At 42.6% G+C, this 17,343-nt stretch overlaps 1 protein-coding gene across 1 annotated transcript in view; it reads right to left on the bottom strand.

Annotated features, from left to right (window-relative positions):
• The window catches only part of myo15ab (myosin XVAb), a gene marked incomplete at both ends in the record, with an annotated part of 156,132 nt that overhangs the window by 111,238 nt on the left and 27,551 nt on the right, over nt 1–17,343 (bottom strand). Inside the window, 6 exons of the mRNA XM_084072033.1 lie at nt 1,515–1,610; nt 2,422–2,545; nt 10,333–10,391; nt 10,550–10,663; nt 14,988–15,149; nt 15,710–15,823. Of these exons, the coding sequence (XP_083928159.1) occupies nt 1,515–1,610; nt 2,422–2,545; nt 10,333–10,391; nt 10,550–10,663; nt 14,988–15,149; nt 15,710–15,823 (669 nt within the window). The remainder of the gene's footprint in view (nt 1–1,514; nt 1,611–2,421; nt 2,546–10,332; nt 10,392–10,549; nt 10,664–14,987; nt 15,150–15,709; nt 15,824–17,343) is intronic.

The following is a 17,343-nucleotide window of genomic DNA, read 5'->3' as shown; positions in this document are numbered from 1 at the left end:
TCGCTGGGCTCATTTAAAACAGCCCTGAAAATTCACCTTTCAGGAGGCCAAAAAAGGAGGTAGTACTATTTTCCTGTTAGACTGATGACCCATGATATTTGAACTGTTGGTGCCACTATATATGACTATGAATTGAATACCAAGGACCTCAATGGAAACAAGACCGCAAGGACTTTTTTGAACAGACCTTTTAGACAAAGATTTTTTAAATGTAACTGTGCTGTTTTACATTTGTTGCCTAATGAAATATTCAATCAATCAATATTCAATACAACCACCCCAATTATATAAGTTATAATGTATTAACATACTCTAACCATACAGATTGGACAAAATTATTCATTAACAAAAAGTAAGTACAATTTTGAGTTATTGTTTTTTTATAGTCTCAGAGGCAGATATCGTGCAAAAGTACTGGACCCTTTACTACAAATTATTTGACAATGTTAGTTACTTCACAGATTATTAATATAAAACATAAATTCATTTAAATAATACAATTACGATGTGCTGTATTTCATAATTACAGCTGTAGCTACATGGCAGCACATACACTACACTTATTCAAATCAGCCCCACCTTTATCAGCTGCAACGTTAAAGTGACGAACACATGAGTGCATTAACCAATTACAATCCTATTATTATGGTTGTGAAATTACCCATTCTGCATAATGAGCACTTTTCATACGTAATGCCAATACTTTGGCGAGCGAGCGAGTCTGTGTGTGTGTGTGTGTGTGTGTGTGTGTGTGTGTGTGTGTGTGTGTGTGTGTGTGTGTGTGTGTGTGTGTGTGTGTGTGTGTGCGCGCATGTGTGTGGGGCGATTCTAATTTCCATTGAATTACTGAGTCAATGTTTACTGACCTGTACCTGAAAGGTGACCTTGTGGTAGAAGAACTGCAGGTTTCATTTATCGCGCGTGCGTGCGTGTGTGTGTGTGTGTGTGTGTGCGTGCGCGCATCAGTGGTGTTAAGTAACTAAGCACAGATGAGGTATTTTACTTTAATAAAGTATTTCCAGTTTTCAGTACTTTTACTTCTGCTCCTCTGCATCTCAGAGGCAAATATTGAACTTTTACTCCACTTCAATTATTTGAAAACTTTAGTTTGTACAGTACTACTACTCTACTAGTTTGTAGATTTGCATTATTATTACAAAACATACAGTAACAAAATAGCAGATCTACAAGCTCGCACTGTGAGCTTGTAGATCTGCTATTTTCAAATGATTTTATACATTTGAAAACTTGTGAAATGCTTGATACTTTTGGTACTTTAAGTACATTTTTACCAATACTTTTGTACTTTTACTCAAGTACATTTTACACTATTTAGTATTTCTACATTGCAGTATTGATACTTTTACTTTAAAAAATGTGAGTAGGCCTACTTTTTCCACCACTATGTGTGAGTGTGAGTGTGAGTGTGTGTGTGTGTGTGTGTGTGTGTGTGTGTGTGTGTGTGTGTGTGTGTGTGTGTGTGTGTGTGTGTGTGTGTGTGTGTGTGTGCTGACCTGTTCCTCCTGGAAGTTGACCCTGTGATAGAAGAACTGCAGGGTCTCGTTGGCGTAGTTGATGCACAGCTGCTCAAAGCTGTTCACCTGCAGCTCCTGCACAATACACATGCACACACACGCGCGCGCGCGCGCACGCACGCACGCACGCACGCACACACACACACACACACACACACACACACACACACACACACACACACACACACACACACACACACACACACACACACACACACACACACACACACACACACACACATTTGGGATTTTTCATTTTAGTTTAGTTCTAGAGCGGATTTGCTAGTTTTTATTAGTTTTTATTTTTGATCTTGCTAATAGCTTTAGTTTGTTTTTGTATTAGTTTTAGTTTTTTAAATACTTTTGGCCCTTTTCAATCCCGCACCAAATAAACAAATAAGTCAGGTGCAGGATTGAAAAAGGCCAGAGTAAGTATTGTGTAGTAAAAACTCAAGATAAGATAGCATTTAAACAAAAAAAATATTCAGTTACAGATTAAGCTTCAATAAATTCAATAAATTGACAAAAACTAAGGGCATTTTGTCTATCGTTTCAGTTTGTTTTTGTTTTGTAAACTCACAATACAGTTTCAGTTAGTTATCGTTTTTTTATTCTAGTTTTTATTTATTTCAGAACTTTACTTTTACTTCTAGCAGAGTATTTCTATATTGCAGTATTGATACTTTTACTTAAGTAAAACAAAATGGAGTACTTTTTCCACCAATGCACAGGACTGGAATCAGTCATGGCGACTGACAACTTTAACGTTGGAATGTGTGTGTGTGTGTGTGTGTGTGTGTGTGTGTGTGGGTGCGTGTGCGCGTGCGTGCGTGTGTGCGTGTGTGTGTGTGTGTGTGTGTGTGTGTGTGTGTGTGTGACGGTGCACCTCGAAGCCGTATATGTCCAGGATGGAGATGTAGAGGGCCTCGTGGCGCGGGTAGACCCGTCCGTTGATGCGCTCCGTCAGCCAGCTGAACAGCAGCGAGTACAGGATCTTGGCAACAGCGTCTCTATGGAAACACAGACACCAGACAAGTGACGGTTTCTATGGATGCAGCAGCAGCAGCGAAACTGATGGGGTTTCTATGGCAACAGGGGGACATCATCAGAAAAACCCTCGCGTCCTTTTGTCCGCTCAACCGCCGTACGGGAAACATCAACGGCTGTCACTGGAGACAGAGTGCTTTATAGTGATTTACTTTAACCACTTGAACCTTCCACTAGTCCCTATAGTTTTCTGTATTTCTGCACCAGTAATACAAGCTCACAACGCGTAGCACCGCAACTGCAAGGGTTTTTAAGTGGTTAACCCATTATGACCGGGAAAGCATCTGTCATTTTAGATTTTAACCACTTTTACCATTATTTTATACTTTGGCTATTCAAAAATAGCAGATATACAAGCTCATAGTGCGGCACCGAGTGCCGCACTATGAGCTTGTAGATCTGCTATTTATTTTTTTTATCGTGAAAATTTGTGCAAATCTTTGAATATATATATTTTAAAGCGAACATTTTTAACTCAAATCTTTGCTTCTGCAACAGTTTTATTGAAAAAAACGTATGTTCCTATAATCAGTGGTTCTCAAACTTTCCATGTCAAGGACCCCCAGAATGATATGTATTTGGCCACGGACCACGATCTGAAAATATGTTGTTCCAGGGACCCCCCAGAAGCAAAGATTTGAGTTGAAAATGTTCGCTTTAAAATATATACCGTATATATTCAAAGATGTGCACAAATGTTCACAATTTTTCAAAAATAGCAGAAAAGTGTAAAATAATGCTTTTAAAAAAAAATGCCTTTATTTAAACAGGACAGTAGGCTGACAGGAAATGGGGAGAGAGATGGGGGGAGACATACAGCAAAGGTCGTCGGGATCGGGAGTCGAACCCGCGACACGCTGTCAAGATGGATTACCAGCGTACTGTATGTGGTATGCGCCTGGACCGCTAGGCCAGCGGACGCCCCAATAATGCTTTTTAGCTCAAATAAAAAAATGACACAGATGCGTTCCTGGTCTTAATGGGTTAACCACTTGAACCCCCAACCTTCGGCTATTCTGTGGGTGGGGGGGGGGGGGGGGGGGACGACATTCACCAGTAGCTCACAACGCGTCGCACCGCAACTGCCAGGGTTTAAGTGGTTAAAGGTTGGAAGATGGAATAGAAGGACATGATGAATGGAGCGGTGCCAAATACCAAAGCGTGTCTTGAATGAATGGATGCTTATCACACAAGGTTATCAGCGGCACACAGAAGGTGAAGCGTGTCCTTTAATTAGGTTGACAGACGCTTCTTCAAGCTTCAACTTGCTCGCTGTACTCACCCTGTCAAATAACCACACACACACTCACTCACTTGTGCACACGCACACACACAGCAGTGTTGATTTTGACAGCAAATTTTTATTTAGTTTTAGTCAAAGTCTTTTGAATAACATTCCATTTAGTTTTATTCATATTTTAGTCATCTGAAATGTTTTACTGTTAGTCTAGTTTTAGTCGACTAAATATCATAAGATTACAGTCGACTAAATCTACAGTTGATTTAGTCTACTAAAATGTATTTTGGCGGTGCCTTGATGGTGTCGTAATGGCTGATTTTACACTTGGTTGCGTGCTGAAAATAGCCGATCTACAAGCTCGCAGCGCGACGCGTTGTGAGCTTGTAGATTTTTCAGAGAACAACACCCGACACCAAACATTTAATGACTTGTCTTAGTTCTACTGGATCTCATTTTAGTCTAGTTTATTTATTTGTTGATGAAATTGGCAGTATATTTAGTCTTAGTTTTAGTCGTCATAGCTTGGTTTTTATTTAGTTTTTGTCTAGTTTTCGTCAGTGAAAAAAGGTAGTCGACTAACATTTTTCGCCATAGTTTTAGTCGACGAAATCAACCAAAAAATATAGCTGCAAGCAGCAATGAGCGGTTTCGAGAAAACTGGCAGACTGGCAGACTGTGACAGAGTGGCAGACTGGCAGACTGTGACAGAGTGGCAGACTGGCAGACTGGCAGACTGTGACAGAGTGGCAGACTGTGACAGAGTGGCAGACTGTGACAGAGTGGCAGACTGGCAGACTGGCAGACTGTGACAGACTGTGGCAGACTGGCAGACTGGCAGACAGACAGACAGACAGACAGACTGTGGCAGACTGGCAGACTGACAGACAGACAGTGACAGAGTGGCAGACTGGCAGACTGTGACAGACTGGCAGACTGGCAGACTGTGACAGAGTGGCAGACTGTGACAGAGTGGCAGACTGGCAGACTGGCAGACAGTGACAGAGTGGCAGAGTGGCAGACTGGCAGACTGTGACAGACTGGCAGACAGACAGACAGACAGTGACAGAGTGGCAGACTGGCAGACTGGCAGACAGACAGACAGTGACAGAGTGGCAGACTGGCAGACTGTGACAGAGTGGCAGACTGGCAGACTGTGACAGAGTGGCAGACTGTGACAGAGTGGCAGACTGCAGACTGTGACAGAGTGGCAGACTGGCAGACTGGCAGACTGTGACAGAGTGGCAGACAGACAGACAGACAGACAGACAGACAGACAGACAGACAGACAGACAGACAGACAGACTGTGACAGAGTGGCAGAGTGGCAGACTGGCAGACAGACAGACAGTGACAGAGTGGCAGACTGGCAGACTGGCAGACTGTGACAGAGTGGCAGACTGGCAGACAGACAGACTGTGGCAGACTGGCAGACAGACAGGCAGACAGACAGACAGACAGTGACAGAGTGGCAGACTGGCAGACAGACAGACTGTGACAGAGTGGCAGACTGGCAGACAGACAGACAGTGACAGAGTGGCAGACTGGCAGACAGACAGACAGTGACAGAGTGGCAGACTGGCAGACAGACAGACTGTGACAGAGTGGCAGACTGGCAGACAGACAGACAGTGACAGAGTGGCAGACTGGCAGACAGACAGACAGACAGTGACAGAGTGGCAGACTGGCAGACAGACAGACAGTGACAGAGTGGCAGACTGGCAGACTGGCAGACAGACAGACAGTGACAGAGTGGCAGACAGACAGACAGACAGACAGACAGACAGACAGACAGACAGACAGTGACAGAGTGGCAGACTGGCAGACTGGCAGACAGACAGTGGCAGACTGGCAGACAGTGACAGAGTGGCAGATTGGCAGAGACAGAGTGAGAGAGAGGCAGACAGACAGACAGACAGACAGACAGACAGACAGACAGACAGACAGACAGACAGACAGACAGACAGACAGACAGACAGACAGACAGACAGGCTACCAGGAGTATGTTTGTAACAAAGTATGAATTCCAAATAATGGTCACCTCAATGCATTGTTGGGGACAGGGATCAAACCAGCGACCTATGGATTCACAGGCTGCCTCTCTTCTTATTGAACTAGAAATATAGCCTCCCTGATGGTGTCTGTTGATATCTATAGGTTTGTCAGTCCGTTATGAACCAAGCCTCTGTTTTGCTAACTACTCTAGATTACTGGTTGACAAATATTTAGTAATAAAGTTTTGTTTTGTGTTCTTGGAATGGAAAGTAGTGAAAATAGTTGATCTACAAGCTGACAATGTGTTGCTATCTGAAAAGTTGTGAGATTGTAGATTGGCTATTTTCACAAGAAAGTATGTTGTACATAAAAAAACAACTAATCTCAAAAAAACATTTCATGTTATCGTTTAAAAGTTGCACATGTCTGAATTAACAGGGTCATGTTTTGTACAATGCAATTTAAATGTAAACTGTAATCAGTGGGATTTGAACCAGGGACCTTCGGCACATGAGGCTCACACTCTACTGGTGGAGATATTGAATCCACAGGATCAGACAGTGAGAAAGGAGAATCTAACAAAACAAAACAAAAGGGCGAATGAAGTACGTCATGGATTAAAAATAACTACTTTCAAGTATACATTTCTCGTTATTTTTAACAATTGCACATGCATTTATTGATACAGTCATGTTGTGTGTAATACAATTATAAGTCTACATGAGGTGGGATTCGAACCGGCGACCCTGTGGTTTCAAGGCAGATGATTAAGCGATCAAGCTATTGAACCAACACACCTGAACCTGTGAAAAAGGGCCTCAAACATTTATTTGACACAGTGTCACGCAAATTGCTCAGAAATCCTTGGTTTAAATGTTTTTCAAACTGCTCAATACATTTCGGAATGGAAACTAGTGAAAATAGTCGATCTACAAGCTCACAACGCGTTGCTATCTAAAAAGGTGTGAGATTGTAGATCAGCTATTTTCACAAGAAAGTATGTCATACATAAAAAACAACTACTCTCAAAAGCAATTCATGGTATTGTTTAAAAATTGCACATGTCTGAATTAACAGGGTCATGTTTTGTATAATGCAATTTAAATGTAAACTGTGACGAGTGGGGTTTGAACCGTGGACCTTTGGCACATGAGACTAACACTGTATTGATCAAGCTATTCAATCCACAGCCTTGGTCAGTGAGAAGGGAGAATCCAACAAAACAAAACAAAACAAAAGAGGGAATGAAGTACATCATACATTGAAAACAACTACTCTCAATAAGCGTTTCATTTAACAATTGCATGTTTATTCATTGATACAGTCATGTTGTGTGCAATGCAATTGAGTTGAGGTCTGCATGAGGTGAGATTTCAACCGGCGACCCTGTGGTATCAAGGCAGATGATTAAGCCATTGGGCCAACAGACCCGAACTGATGAAAAGGGAGTTCACACACATGACACACTTTCACGCAAATTGCTCAGAAATGCTGGATTTAAATGTTTTTCAAACTGCTCAAAATTGCAGACAATCTAAGGGCGGAGCTTACTGGTTAAAGTGATAGATATGTTCCTCATTGATACAGTCATGTTGTGTGCAATGCAATTATAATGAAGTCTACCTGAGGTAGGATTCGAACCAGCAACCCTGTGGTTTCAAGAAAGATGATTAAGCTATCAAGCCATTGAACCTATACACCTGAACTAGTGAAAAGGGAGTTCACACACATGACACACTTTCACGCAAATTGCTCAGAAATCCTGGATTTAAATGTTTTTCAAACTGCTCAAAATTGCAGACAATCTAAGGGCAGAGCTTACTGGTCAAAGTGATACATGTGTTCCTCATGAGTCAAGGCACATGTGTAAGCAGGTTTAACGGCTGTCGGCCAAACGAGGCATGACTTTTGCCTGTTTAAAGTTTGCATTTTCAAAAAATTGCTATAGCGCCCCCCTTTGACCAATTGGAGTAAGATTGGTTTCAGTGATACTTGGAATGACCTTCTACAATATTGCAAAGTGTCAAACAAATGCGAGTCTGCATGTATGTTTTAGGGGCAGATGAATAATTGTCATAAAACTGCAATTTTCATTGGCTTATAAAAGCTTAACGTTTTCACTTATGGAAAATCCGCTTGCTCACGTCTGTCGGCATTGGTCCAAAGTTCATGTGTATACAGTTTCGTACAGATTGCTCAATCTGTACGAAGGAAGAGTCTTTTTTACTGCTTTTCATAGAATTCGAAATGGTGGGAGATCTAAAGGTCAGAGGTCAAAAGTCAGAGTGTGAAAGTTGTTAGGCATGAGGAGACGCATGTGTGCATCGAAGTTTCATGGCTGTGGGTCAAACAGGGCATGAGTTGTACCTGTTCAAAGTTGGCATATTTCAATTGAGTGCTACAGCGCCACCCTTTGGCCAATGTTTGTGAGTTTCGGGTTTTCGCCGTTTGGCATAGCCCTCTACCATATTGCCGAATTTCATAAAAAGTTACCACGCGGTTAGGCCAGAACTGGCAAAACCGGCGGAAGAATAATGAACTCTTACAGATGTAATAAGGCTTCGAGCCTATTGGCCTCGAAACCTTAACTATACTTTATACAAAACACCTACTGAGCCCTTTTGGTACGTCAGTATCTCACCTACTTAGACCAATCAATAGTCTGATTAAACGTGACAATGTCCCATTCAGTGCATTGACAGCAGCCGAAATGGGTGCAGGCAGGCACTGATCTCTCAAGACAGCAGAATTTGTCAGCACCACTGCCCTAAACATGTAGTGTTGTTGTTAGTATAGGAATAAACATAAAGAGCACCCAGGAGGAAGTGGACTAAGCCAAACCGAGTTCCTGTTTCTACACAAAGAAGGAGGTGTTGCTCTGAGAGGCAAAAACAATGAACCCCCCCTTTCTTTTTGTACTGAATGGGTTCCCAGATTGGCCAGGCACTCAGTCAGCCAGTCAGTCAGTCAGTCAGTCAGTCAGTCAGTCAGTAACCACATTTTCTAGCCAAAGTTTATTGGCAAACAGAGCCATCAAAATACATTTTGAAAACAGGGGAGGAAACCTCCTACAGAACTTTAAGATAATTTCGGCCTATAGGAAAAACAAAAATCTGAAAGACTACTTGATCCACAGCAAATTGAAGCCATGGAACCAAGTAGCACGGGCAAGGCCTAACTACTTTAGCCCGAAACAAACGGTTAAAAACAGGACAAACAAAAACATTATTAGCCTAAGACAGAACATCACATACAACACCAGAAATTGTGTTTATCTGATTACTTGCCAAGTGTGTGGATTACAGTATGTAGGAGAGACAAGCAACTCCATAGCAATTAGAATAAGCCAACACAGGTACACCATTAATAATGAAAAAGATACCCATTTATTAATTGTTCAACACTTTATGACACATGGGATTGATGCCATAAAAGTATGCGGCCTGGAATACAATGACCGCTGGACAATTGGGCAGAGAAGATTCCATGAAAAAGAATGGATTACAAGATTTAGCACAAAATATCCAGGAGGCCTAAACTTCTAAACTGCCCAAAATAACTGAAACTATCCACATATCCTTACTAAACTAAACAATAGAGTTGATCACCTACATCAACCACAGAGTTGAGGGGGAGATCTCATTGTTGAGCTAATGAGAATATCAATGAAGGCACATTGATACCAAGAGCCATCAACATTTGGACCATCAACAGGGAGCTAATTGTCTTCCAAATTGGAGGTGTGAACATCAGAACTGTGGATATGCTAACTTGTTTCCAAAACTGTATCCCTTCAGTATCTACCCCATAGCCCTAAAATATAGTGTAAACACATCCTTAAATGGAATTAGGAAATAGCTTTAATCCGAGGGTATGCGGTTACCCTGACTCAGAGATTAGACGCCTCTGCCCTGCACAGTCTAATAGAAAGCACAAAGCTTTAAAAAATAAGTCTGCCTCATCCAGGCAGTTGGCCAGGAGCCACTTTGAGTGGTAGTTGGGACAAATGCAGTCAGTGGAGCAAACGCAGTCCGCACCAACAATATTTACGATTCTGTCCCTATCGGTACATAACTCGGACGGCGCTGAGTCGACTAGCAGACCATCGGCTGGTCGACGTGGGCACTCGCGCCTGGAGGCGCTCGGGCGCGTCTCCTCAGCCTCAAGGTCTGCTGAGTCGGCGCGCCTCCGTCATGGCCTATAACTTATAATTATAAATTATAGTGAAAACACATCCTTAAATGGAATTAAGAAATGTTTTTTTTAGTCTAGGTAAACTTAATTAATTGCAAAACATGACACCCCTTATTCAAAACAGATGGCGAATGCATTCTTCTCTTTATAGGGCCTACACAGGTAATACCACAAACTACCTGTGAGACCCTTATGAATTGAACCTCACAGTCAGCAGTCAGGCACTCACTCACTCACTCACTCACTCACTCACTCACTCACTCACTCACTCACTCACTCACTCACTCACTCACTCACTCACTCACTCACTCACTCACTCACTCACCTGGCATCCACGGCACTCTCCACTGTCAGTGGTGTGTAGATCTTCTCTCTCACAGTATCCTGAGGGAAGAACACATCTCTGTCTTAAAATGACTCGGTACATTACTCTTTTTAAACTTGAACAGTAAGTTAAAATATGTATGTATGTGTATATGTATATGTAAATGAGCAAAAAAGCCATTTCACAATATCTTAAAAAAAGAACAAAAGGTACTCACTGTCACTTTGAAGGTGACGGCCTTCTGTAAGCCCTCAGGTGACACCTGCAGGAGCTCAGCCACAACCCTGAGCTCCTGAGCACTCACTACCGCCGCGACCTCCTGACCTTCAGCCTGCACACACACACACACACACACACACACACACACACACACACACACACACACACACACACACACACACACACACACACACACACACACACAGACACACACACACACACACACACACACACGTACGTCATTACCAACATCCATCAGCATTGATATTATCACTCAACCGTGAAAGCAATTGTGTGTGTGTTTGTGTGTGTGTGTGCATACTGTGTGTATATGTGAGAAAGAAACGTGTGTGTGTGTGTGTGTGTGTGTGTGTGTGTGTGTATGTGTGTGTGTGTGCGTGCGTGCGTGCGTGTGTGTGTGTATGTGTATGTGAGAGAGAGAGAGTTTGTGTGTGTATAAGTATCTGCGTAGGTGTGAGTTAATGTGTATTCAGAATCAATTTATTGTCATTTCACCGTACAAGTACCAATACACATGATGATTGTTATTGCAGCCGCAAGTATAATATGATGAAAGGATGAAGTGTATACAATTATATCGATGACAGTTGGATGAATGGATGATTACAGCATTATAGATAGATACGTATTTGTGTGTGTACGTGTGCGTGCGTGCGTGTGTGTGTGTCCTGATGTCATCCTGGGTCACATCCTCTAGTGTTGCTGTCGTGCAGAAATCTCCATTTTTTTTTTGTGTCAAATGAATGCCCTACTTGACCGAGGTGGACGAAGTACTCGACCCCAGTACTTGAGTAAGAGTACAGATACTCCCGGCCAAATTTACTCCACTACAAGTAAAAGTAGCTCAGTCAAAATATAAGTATACAATAAAAGTAAAATATTTGTCTTGGAAGTGTACTCAAGTAAGAGTAATAAGTATCACAACAATCTAATACTGAAGTAAAGTACAGATCCTCAAAATCTGTACTTAAGTACAGTACTCAAGTACATTTACTCCGTTTCTGTCCACGACTGCTACTTGATCATTCTACAGCGTCACACAAAAAACATCAAAAGTAGCAGATCTACAAGCTCGAAACGCGGCGCGAAGCGACGCGTTTCCAGCTTGTAGATCTGCTACTTTTGGATGTTTTTTTATTTGAATCCTGAAAAGTAACAGATTTGGAGATACGAGGTTTCCAGAGACTATAATATGCAGGCCAGCTGGCGGCAGTATTTGCTGATAATATTATGTTCAACCTCTCCCTCTCCCAGACTGTCGTTCCCGTGGGATTCAAGATGTCCATCATTTTGAGCCACACGGTCCCCAAGCACTCCAAGGTAACATGTCTGAACGACTGCAGACCCTGTTGACCCTCACCTCCACTGTCTGTATAAATGCTTTGAGAGGTTGTTGAGGGACTTTGTTCCTTCCATGATACCGCCTGGCTGAATCCCAGCACACACTGGACCCATGGCAATTTGCATCTTGTCAAAATCAGTGGTGTAAAGTAACTAAGTACATTTACTCAAGTACTGTACTTTTTTTTATAATGTTGTGGTATTTTTAGCGGTGCCAACCGCTCTATATCTGACTTTGTCTGTGTGTCCGGGTGTCCGTGTGTCCGTGTGTCCGTGTGTCTGTCCGGGTGTGTGTCTGTCCCATAAACAAATATTGATGACAACATCAATACGGGGCTCATCAAAGGCACCGCTTCCTTCACACAGGGTGTGATTTTCTGAGTGGTGCCGAAGGCAACCACTCCTATATCTGGCTTTGTCTGTGTGTCCGTATGTATGTAGTATGTATGTCTGTATGTCTGTATGTCCGTGTGTCCACCAAGCTAACATTGGTCAAGCATCACGTGACACGTGACAATATGTTGAAAGGGTGTGCTTTGATTGGCTAGCGAGACGCATGACGAAATAGAGCCCCTATAAATAGGTGTGTCACTTTGAAACATTATTTACATGTTTCAAAGTGACATCAGTGCCATCAGCCAAGCTAACATTGGACATGTTAGCTTGGCTGATTGAACATGTTAGCCAAGCTAAGCAAGGCACCACTCACTTCACACAGGGTGTGATTTTTACTTAACTGTAGTATTTCCAATTGTCTGTACTTTTGCTTCTACTCCACTACAGCTCAGAGGCAAATATTGTGGGCATAATATTGTTGGATTCCCCATGGATTGATGGAGAATCCAAGCTATATATAGGCTTTCTATTCCCGGAAAGTTAGCATGCTATAATGGAAGCCGTTGTCCTCACGTTAACAACAAAAATCAAATACAACATTTTAAATCTTGTTTGAAAAAAAACCCCAGATGATATCACTGGTAGGTGGGTTTCTGAACTGTCCACAGCCCTCCTCTGAGACATCGAGAAGAAGAAGAACAAAATGGTACCATGTTATCTTCAGCATTAGTGAGGACCAATTATATCAAGATAGGTTGAAAATGGGTGAAATGGTCTTTTAAGGCACATTGGTTCTCAAAGTGGGGTCCGGGGACCCCCAGGGGTACTTGAGGGGGTTCCAGGGGGTCCCCAGCTAAATGATGGACAGGAACCAAATGGACCCTTATGGGTCTGTAACTCTGAGAGTGTACAAATGGAACCTTACACTCTCAGAGTTAAATTAACATTGATGTTACAATATGAATTGGGGTCCCAGAGATATACATGCTATTAAATGGGGGTCCGTAGCCTAATGCATGTCACACTGGGGGTCCTTGAAATTAAAATGGTTGAAAATCACTGCTAGGGAGCCGTAAAAATCTTCTCTTATGGGGGTCCCTGGCTTATCTTTTCAAATGGGGGTCCGCGGTCTAATAAGTGTCTATTTGGGGGTCCTTGGCACGAAAAAGTTTGAGAACCACTGCTTTAAGGGGGTCAGTGGCCTAAAAACCCAAATTTAAATCCTTCAAATTAAAAGGTTTGTGTCTTTGTGAACGTGCTGGACTACGCCGCTGCACTAAAACCACAACATGATGTTCACAAAAAAAAACGCATTTAGATGATCCACTCAGCCAAACGCTAACTGGATCATCAAAGACACTTACCACCCCGGCCACAAATATCTGTTCACGCCGCCACGCTACCACCAGGCAGGCGACACCACAGTATCGAATGAACCAACAAACAGACTTTCCACAGCGAGGCCATCGATCAGGCTGCCCAACAGTCGCCCAACAGTTCCCTGTTCACCATGTCAGACCTACAAGCTCCCCTTTCACTGGCACTGTCCCTTTATGTATAATATGGCTGAACATGCTGCCCTTTTGAAGTGGAGGTTGGTGCGTGCGTGCATCCCTGCATGCGTGCATACGTGCATGGATGTGTGTGTGTGTGTGTGTGTGTGTGTGTGTGTGTGTGTGTGTGTGCGCGTGTGTACAATAGGCATTTAGCAGATGCTCTTAATCCAGAGCGACTTTAAAGTAAGAAAGGTAAACACAAGGTAATATATCAAATGCATAGAGATAGTAATCTAGAATCATAGGTAAACCAAGAATCAGTCATCAGACACTTATTAGCCCGCGGACCCCCATTTTAAAAGATATGCCAGGGACCCCCATAAGTGAAGATTAAGTGTACAAGATTAAGAGTAAGTGTACAAATGGAAGCAAATGGACCCGCACTCTCAGAGTTACAGACCCATAAGGGTCCATTTGGTTCCTAACTATCTATCATTTAGCTGGGGACCCCCTGGAACTCCCTCAAGGACCCATGGGAGTCCCCCGACCCCACTTTGAGAGCCACTGGTCTAAACAGTTTACTATCAAACAACGCGTCGCATTGCGACGCGTTGTGAGTTTGTAGATCGGCTATTTTCAAATATTTAGTACTTTTACTTTTGGTACAGTACATCTATATATATACAATTTGAATCCTGCGCCATGTCGGTTGTCCGTATGCGACGCCAGTGTGACGGTGTGACGTAATCTGACATCACGATGACAACGCCAGTGTGACGTAATCTCACGACAGCATGACATCACATGACATCACATCCTACCTATAAATTCTAGGATGCCGTCAGATCGCACCAGTTCGACGGCTTCCATAGTGGGTTTTGGTCATTGGAGAGGTGATGCACGTCACCTCTTTCTGAAGTGGGTACTTTCAAAGCCTGCCGTGGATTTAGGAGAGCACAAAACTCTCTCTCACACTGTGAGGTGCCTGTAAGGTGGCACTGCAAAGTGAACGACGCGTCACGCTAGACGTTCGGGCCGCGTAGCGGCCCGAACTTCTAGTTAAGTACATTTTGATGCCAATACTTTTGTACTTTTACTCAAGTAAATTTTTAATTCTGGACTTTTACTTGCTCCAGTTTGGGAGCCATAAGGGAGAACAGTCTGGATCGTGTGGAACGTTGTCCCAGGGAAGGTTCTGACAGCTTCCGTGTTAGCTGTATCTGAGTGAGCGGGTTAGTGTACCTGATGTGGTTGGAAGTAGACGTTGCCCAGGTGAAGCACAGAGGACAGCAGTCTGTAGATGGCGTTCTGCTCCTGGGGGGTGAAGTACAGGATGGCCATGGAGTTCAGCAGACGATTGAAGTCTTCTGCATCGTCTTTCCCCTCGATTCTACAGTCTCCTCCCTGCACACGCACACACGCACGCACATACGCACGCACGCACACACACAACCTTTATCAGTAATAACATCGTTGCAGTGGTGTACAGTAAAGAAGTACATTTACTTAGTCTACTGTCCTTAAGTATATTTTTGGAGTCTCTGTAACATTACTTGAACATTTGGTTTTATTTTTGATACTTTGCTTTTTGATACGTTTCTTTTGACAAAAATACATTCTGAATGTAACGCTGTAGATCAGCTATTTTCAAAACGTGCCACATACTGTATTTGTACTTTTGAATAAGTAAGTCTTTTTTAAAAGCATGTACTTTTGAATACATAAGTATTTTTCAAATGCCGTTTCTCTGCTCAAAAAATTGTCAACACTTCACCCTGACTGAATGTTGATATTTTCCATAATAGCGTCTGTCTGTCTGTCTGTCTGTCTGTCTGTCTGTCTGTCTGTCTGTCTGTCTGTCTGTCTGTCTGTCTGTCTGTCTGTCTGTCTGTCTGTCTGTCTGTCTGTCTGTCTGTCTGTCTGTGCGTGCGTGCGTGCGTGTGTGTGTGCGTGCGTATGTGTACCTGGTTCAGGTAGTAGTATGTCTCCGCCTCCTGTAGGTGTAACGCACGCTTCTCATGGTCAGGAAGACCTGCCAGCATCTCATAGAAGATGTGGTAGTTCCTCTCTGATTTGGCCTGCCAACACACACACACACACACACACACACACACGTATGAAAAAACTAACGGGTGTACAACATCACACAATGTTTGGGTGAATGATTGACAGAGACACATATAAATAAAGAATAGTAATACAGATGATAGTTGAGTGAATGGATAATTAATATCGTCTCTGTCGGGTGGAAACCTCATTATGTCCAAAACTGTTACTTTTCAGGATTTTAATGCTTTTGTGTGAGGCTGTAGTGTGATCATGTAGGGCGTTAATTTACTTAAAAACACAAAAAGTTAAAATATGAAATAAGAGGTTTCTGCCCGACAGAGACGATATTAATTATCCATTCACCCAACTATCATCTGAATTACTATTCTCTATTACTATGTAAGTAAGTAAGTAAGTACATTTTATTTATATAGCACATTTCACAGAGGAGTCTCACAAAGTGCTTTACATAGCCTACATCAAATAAAAACAACAACACAAAACAAAAAGGCTGTACAAATTTCTCTCAGGTGGGATAATAACACAGGTAAGGAAAATAAAATCATGTAATGACAACAAACGCCCGTTCAAATAGAAGCGTTTTGAGTTTGTTTTTTAAAATGTCAACCAAGGCTGCATCTCTCAGGACTTGGGGGAGAGCATTCCACAGTTTGGGGGCTACGGCTTGAAAAGCCTTGTCACCCTTGGTTCTAAGGTTGGTGATTGGGGTCTTTAACAGACCCTGTTCCGCAGACCTTAGGGCCCTTTCTGGGACATAGCGTGGCACCAGATCGGTCAAGTAACTTGGAGCCTGACCATGTAGAGATCTATAGGTGATCACCAGGACTTTAAACTGGACTCTGAATTTGATGGGGAGCCAATGTAAGGCGGCTAAGACTGGAGTGATGTGGGACCTTCTGTTTGTTTTGGTTAACAATCTGGCAGCAGCATTTTGAATTATTTGGAGGCGGTCCATGGTGGTTTTGCTGAGGCAGGTGAAAAGTGAGTTGCAGTAGTCCAAGCGTGATGAGATAAATGCGTGAATGATCATTTCTAATTCGGGGTGGGAAACTATGGATCTGAGCTTTGCAATGTTTCTGAGGTGAAAGAAGCATGTCCGGGTTATAGAGTTGATGTGAGTATCAAGGTGCATTGATTGGTCAAACTGTACCCCGAGGTTTCTGAGATACCGGTCAGACTACTTCAATAGCGTAAAAGACAACACCAGAGGGCGCTCCAGAACTTGTAGATCTGCTATTTTCGATGAATGTCTGCCTATTAAGACATGGTTTAAGAGTTCAAATGTTCCTCAAAGAACTTTGACCAAAAAAAAGGTTCTCTAGAACTAGATGAGGAACATGAAGAACCCTTCACTATAGATCAAATGGTTCTTTAGTAGTTGATAGTTCTTTGTGGAACCATATAGCCTTTAAAAAAAAAACATTTAAGAACCATTATGTTTCAGTGTGTAGGTGGTGGCTGATTTAACATTTAACATTGGCTTGACTAATTATATAATGACTAATTAATATAATTACTAGAACTTGGC

The sequence above is a fragment of the Gymnoscopelus microlampas genome (genome assembly GCF_963454915.1).
Source record: "Gymnoscopelus microlampas genome assembly, chromosome: 2".
NCBI lineage: Eukaryota > Metazoa > Chordata > Actinopteri > Myctophiformes > Myctophidae > Gymnoscopelus > Gymnoscopelus microlampas.
Note: the sequence above shows the minus strand (reverse complement) of the source record. Positions and strands in the feature narration are given on the sequence as shown.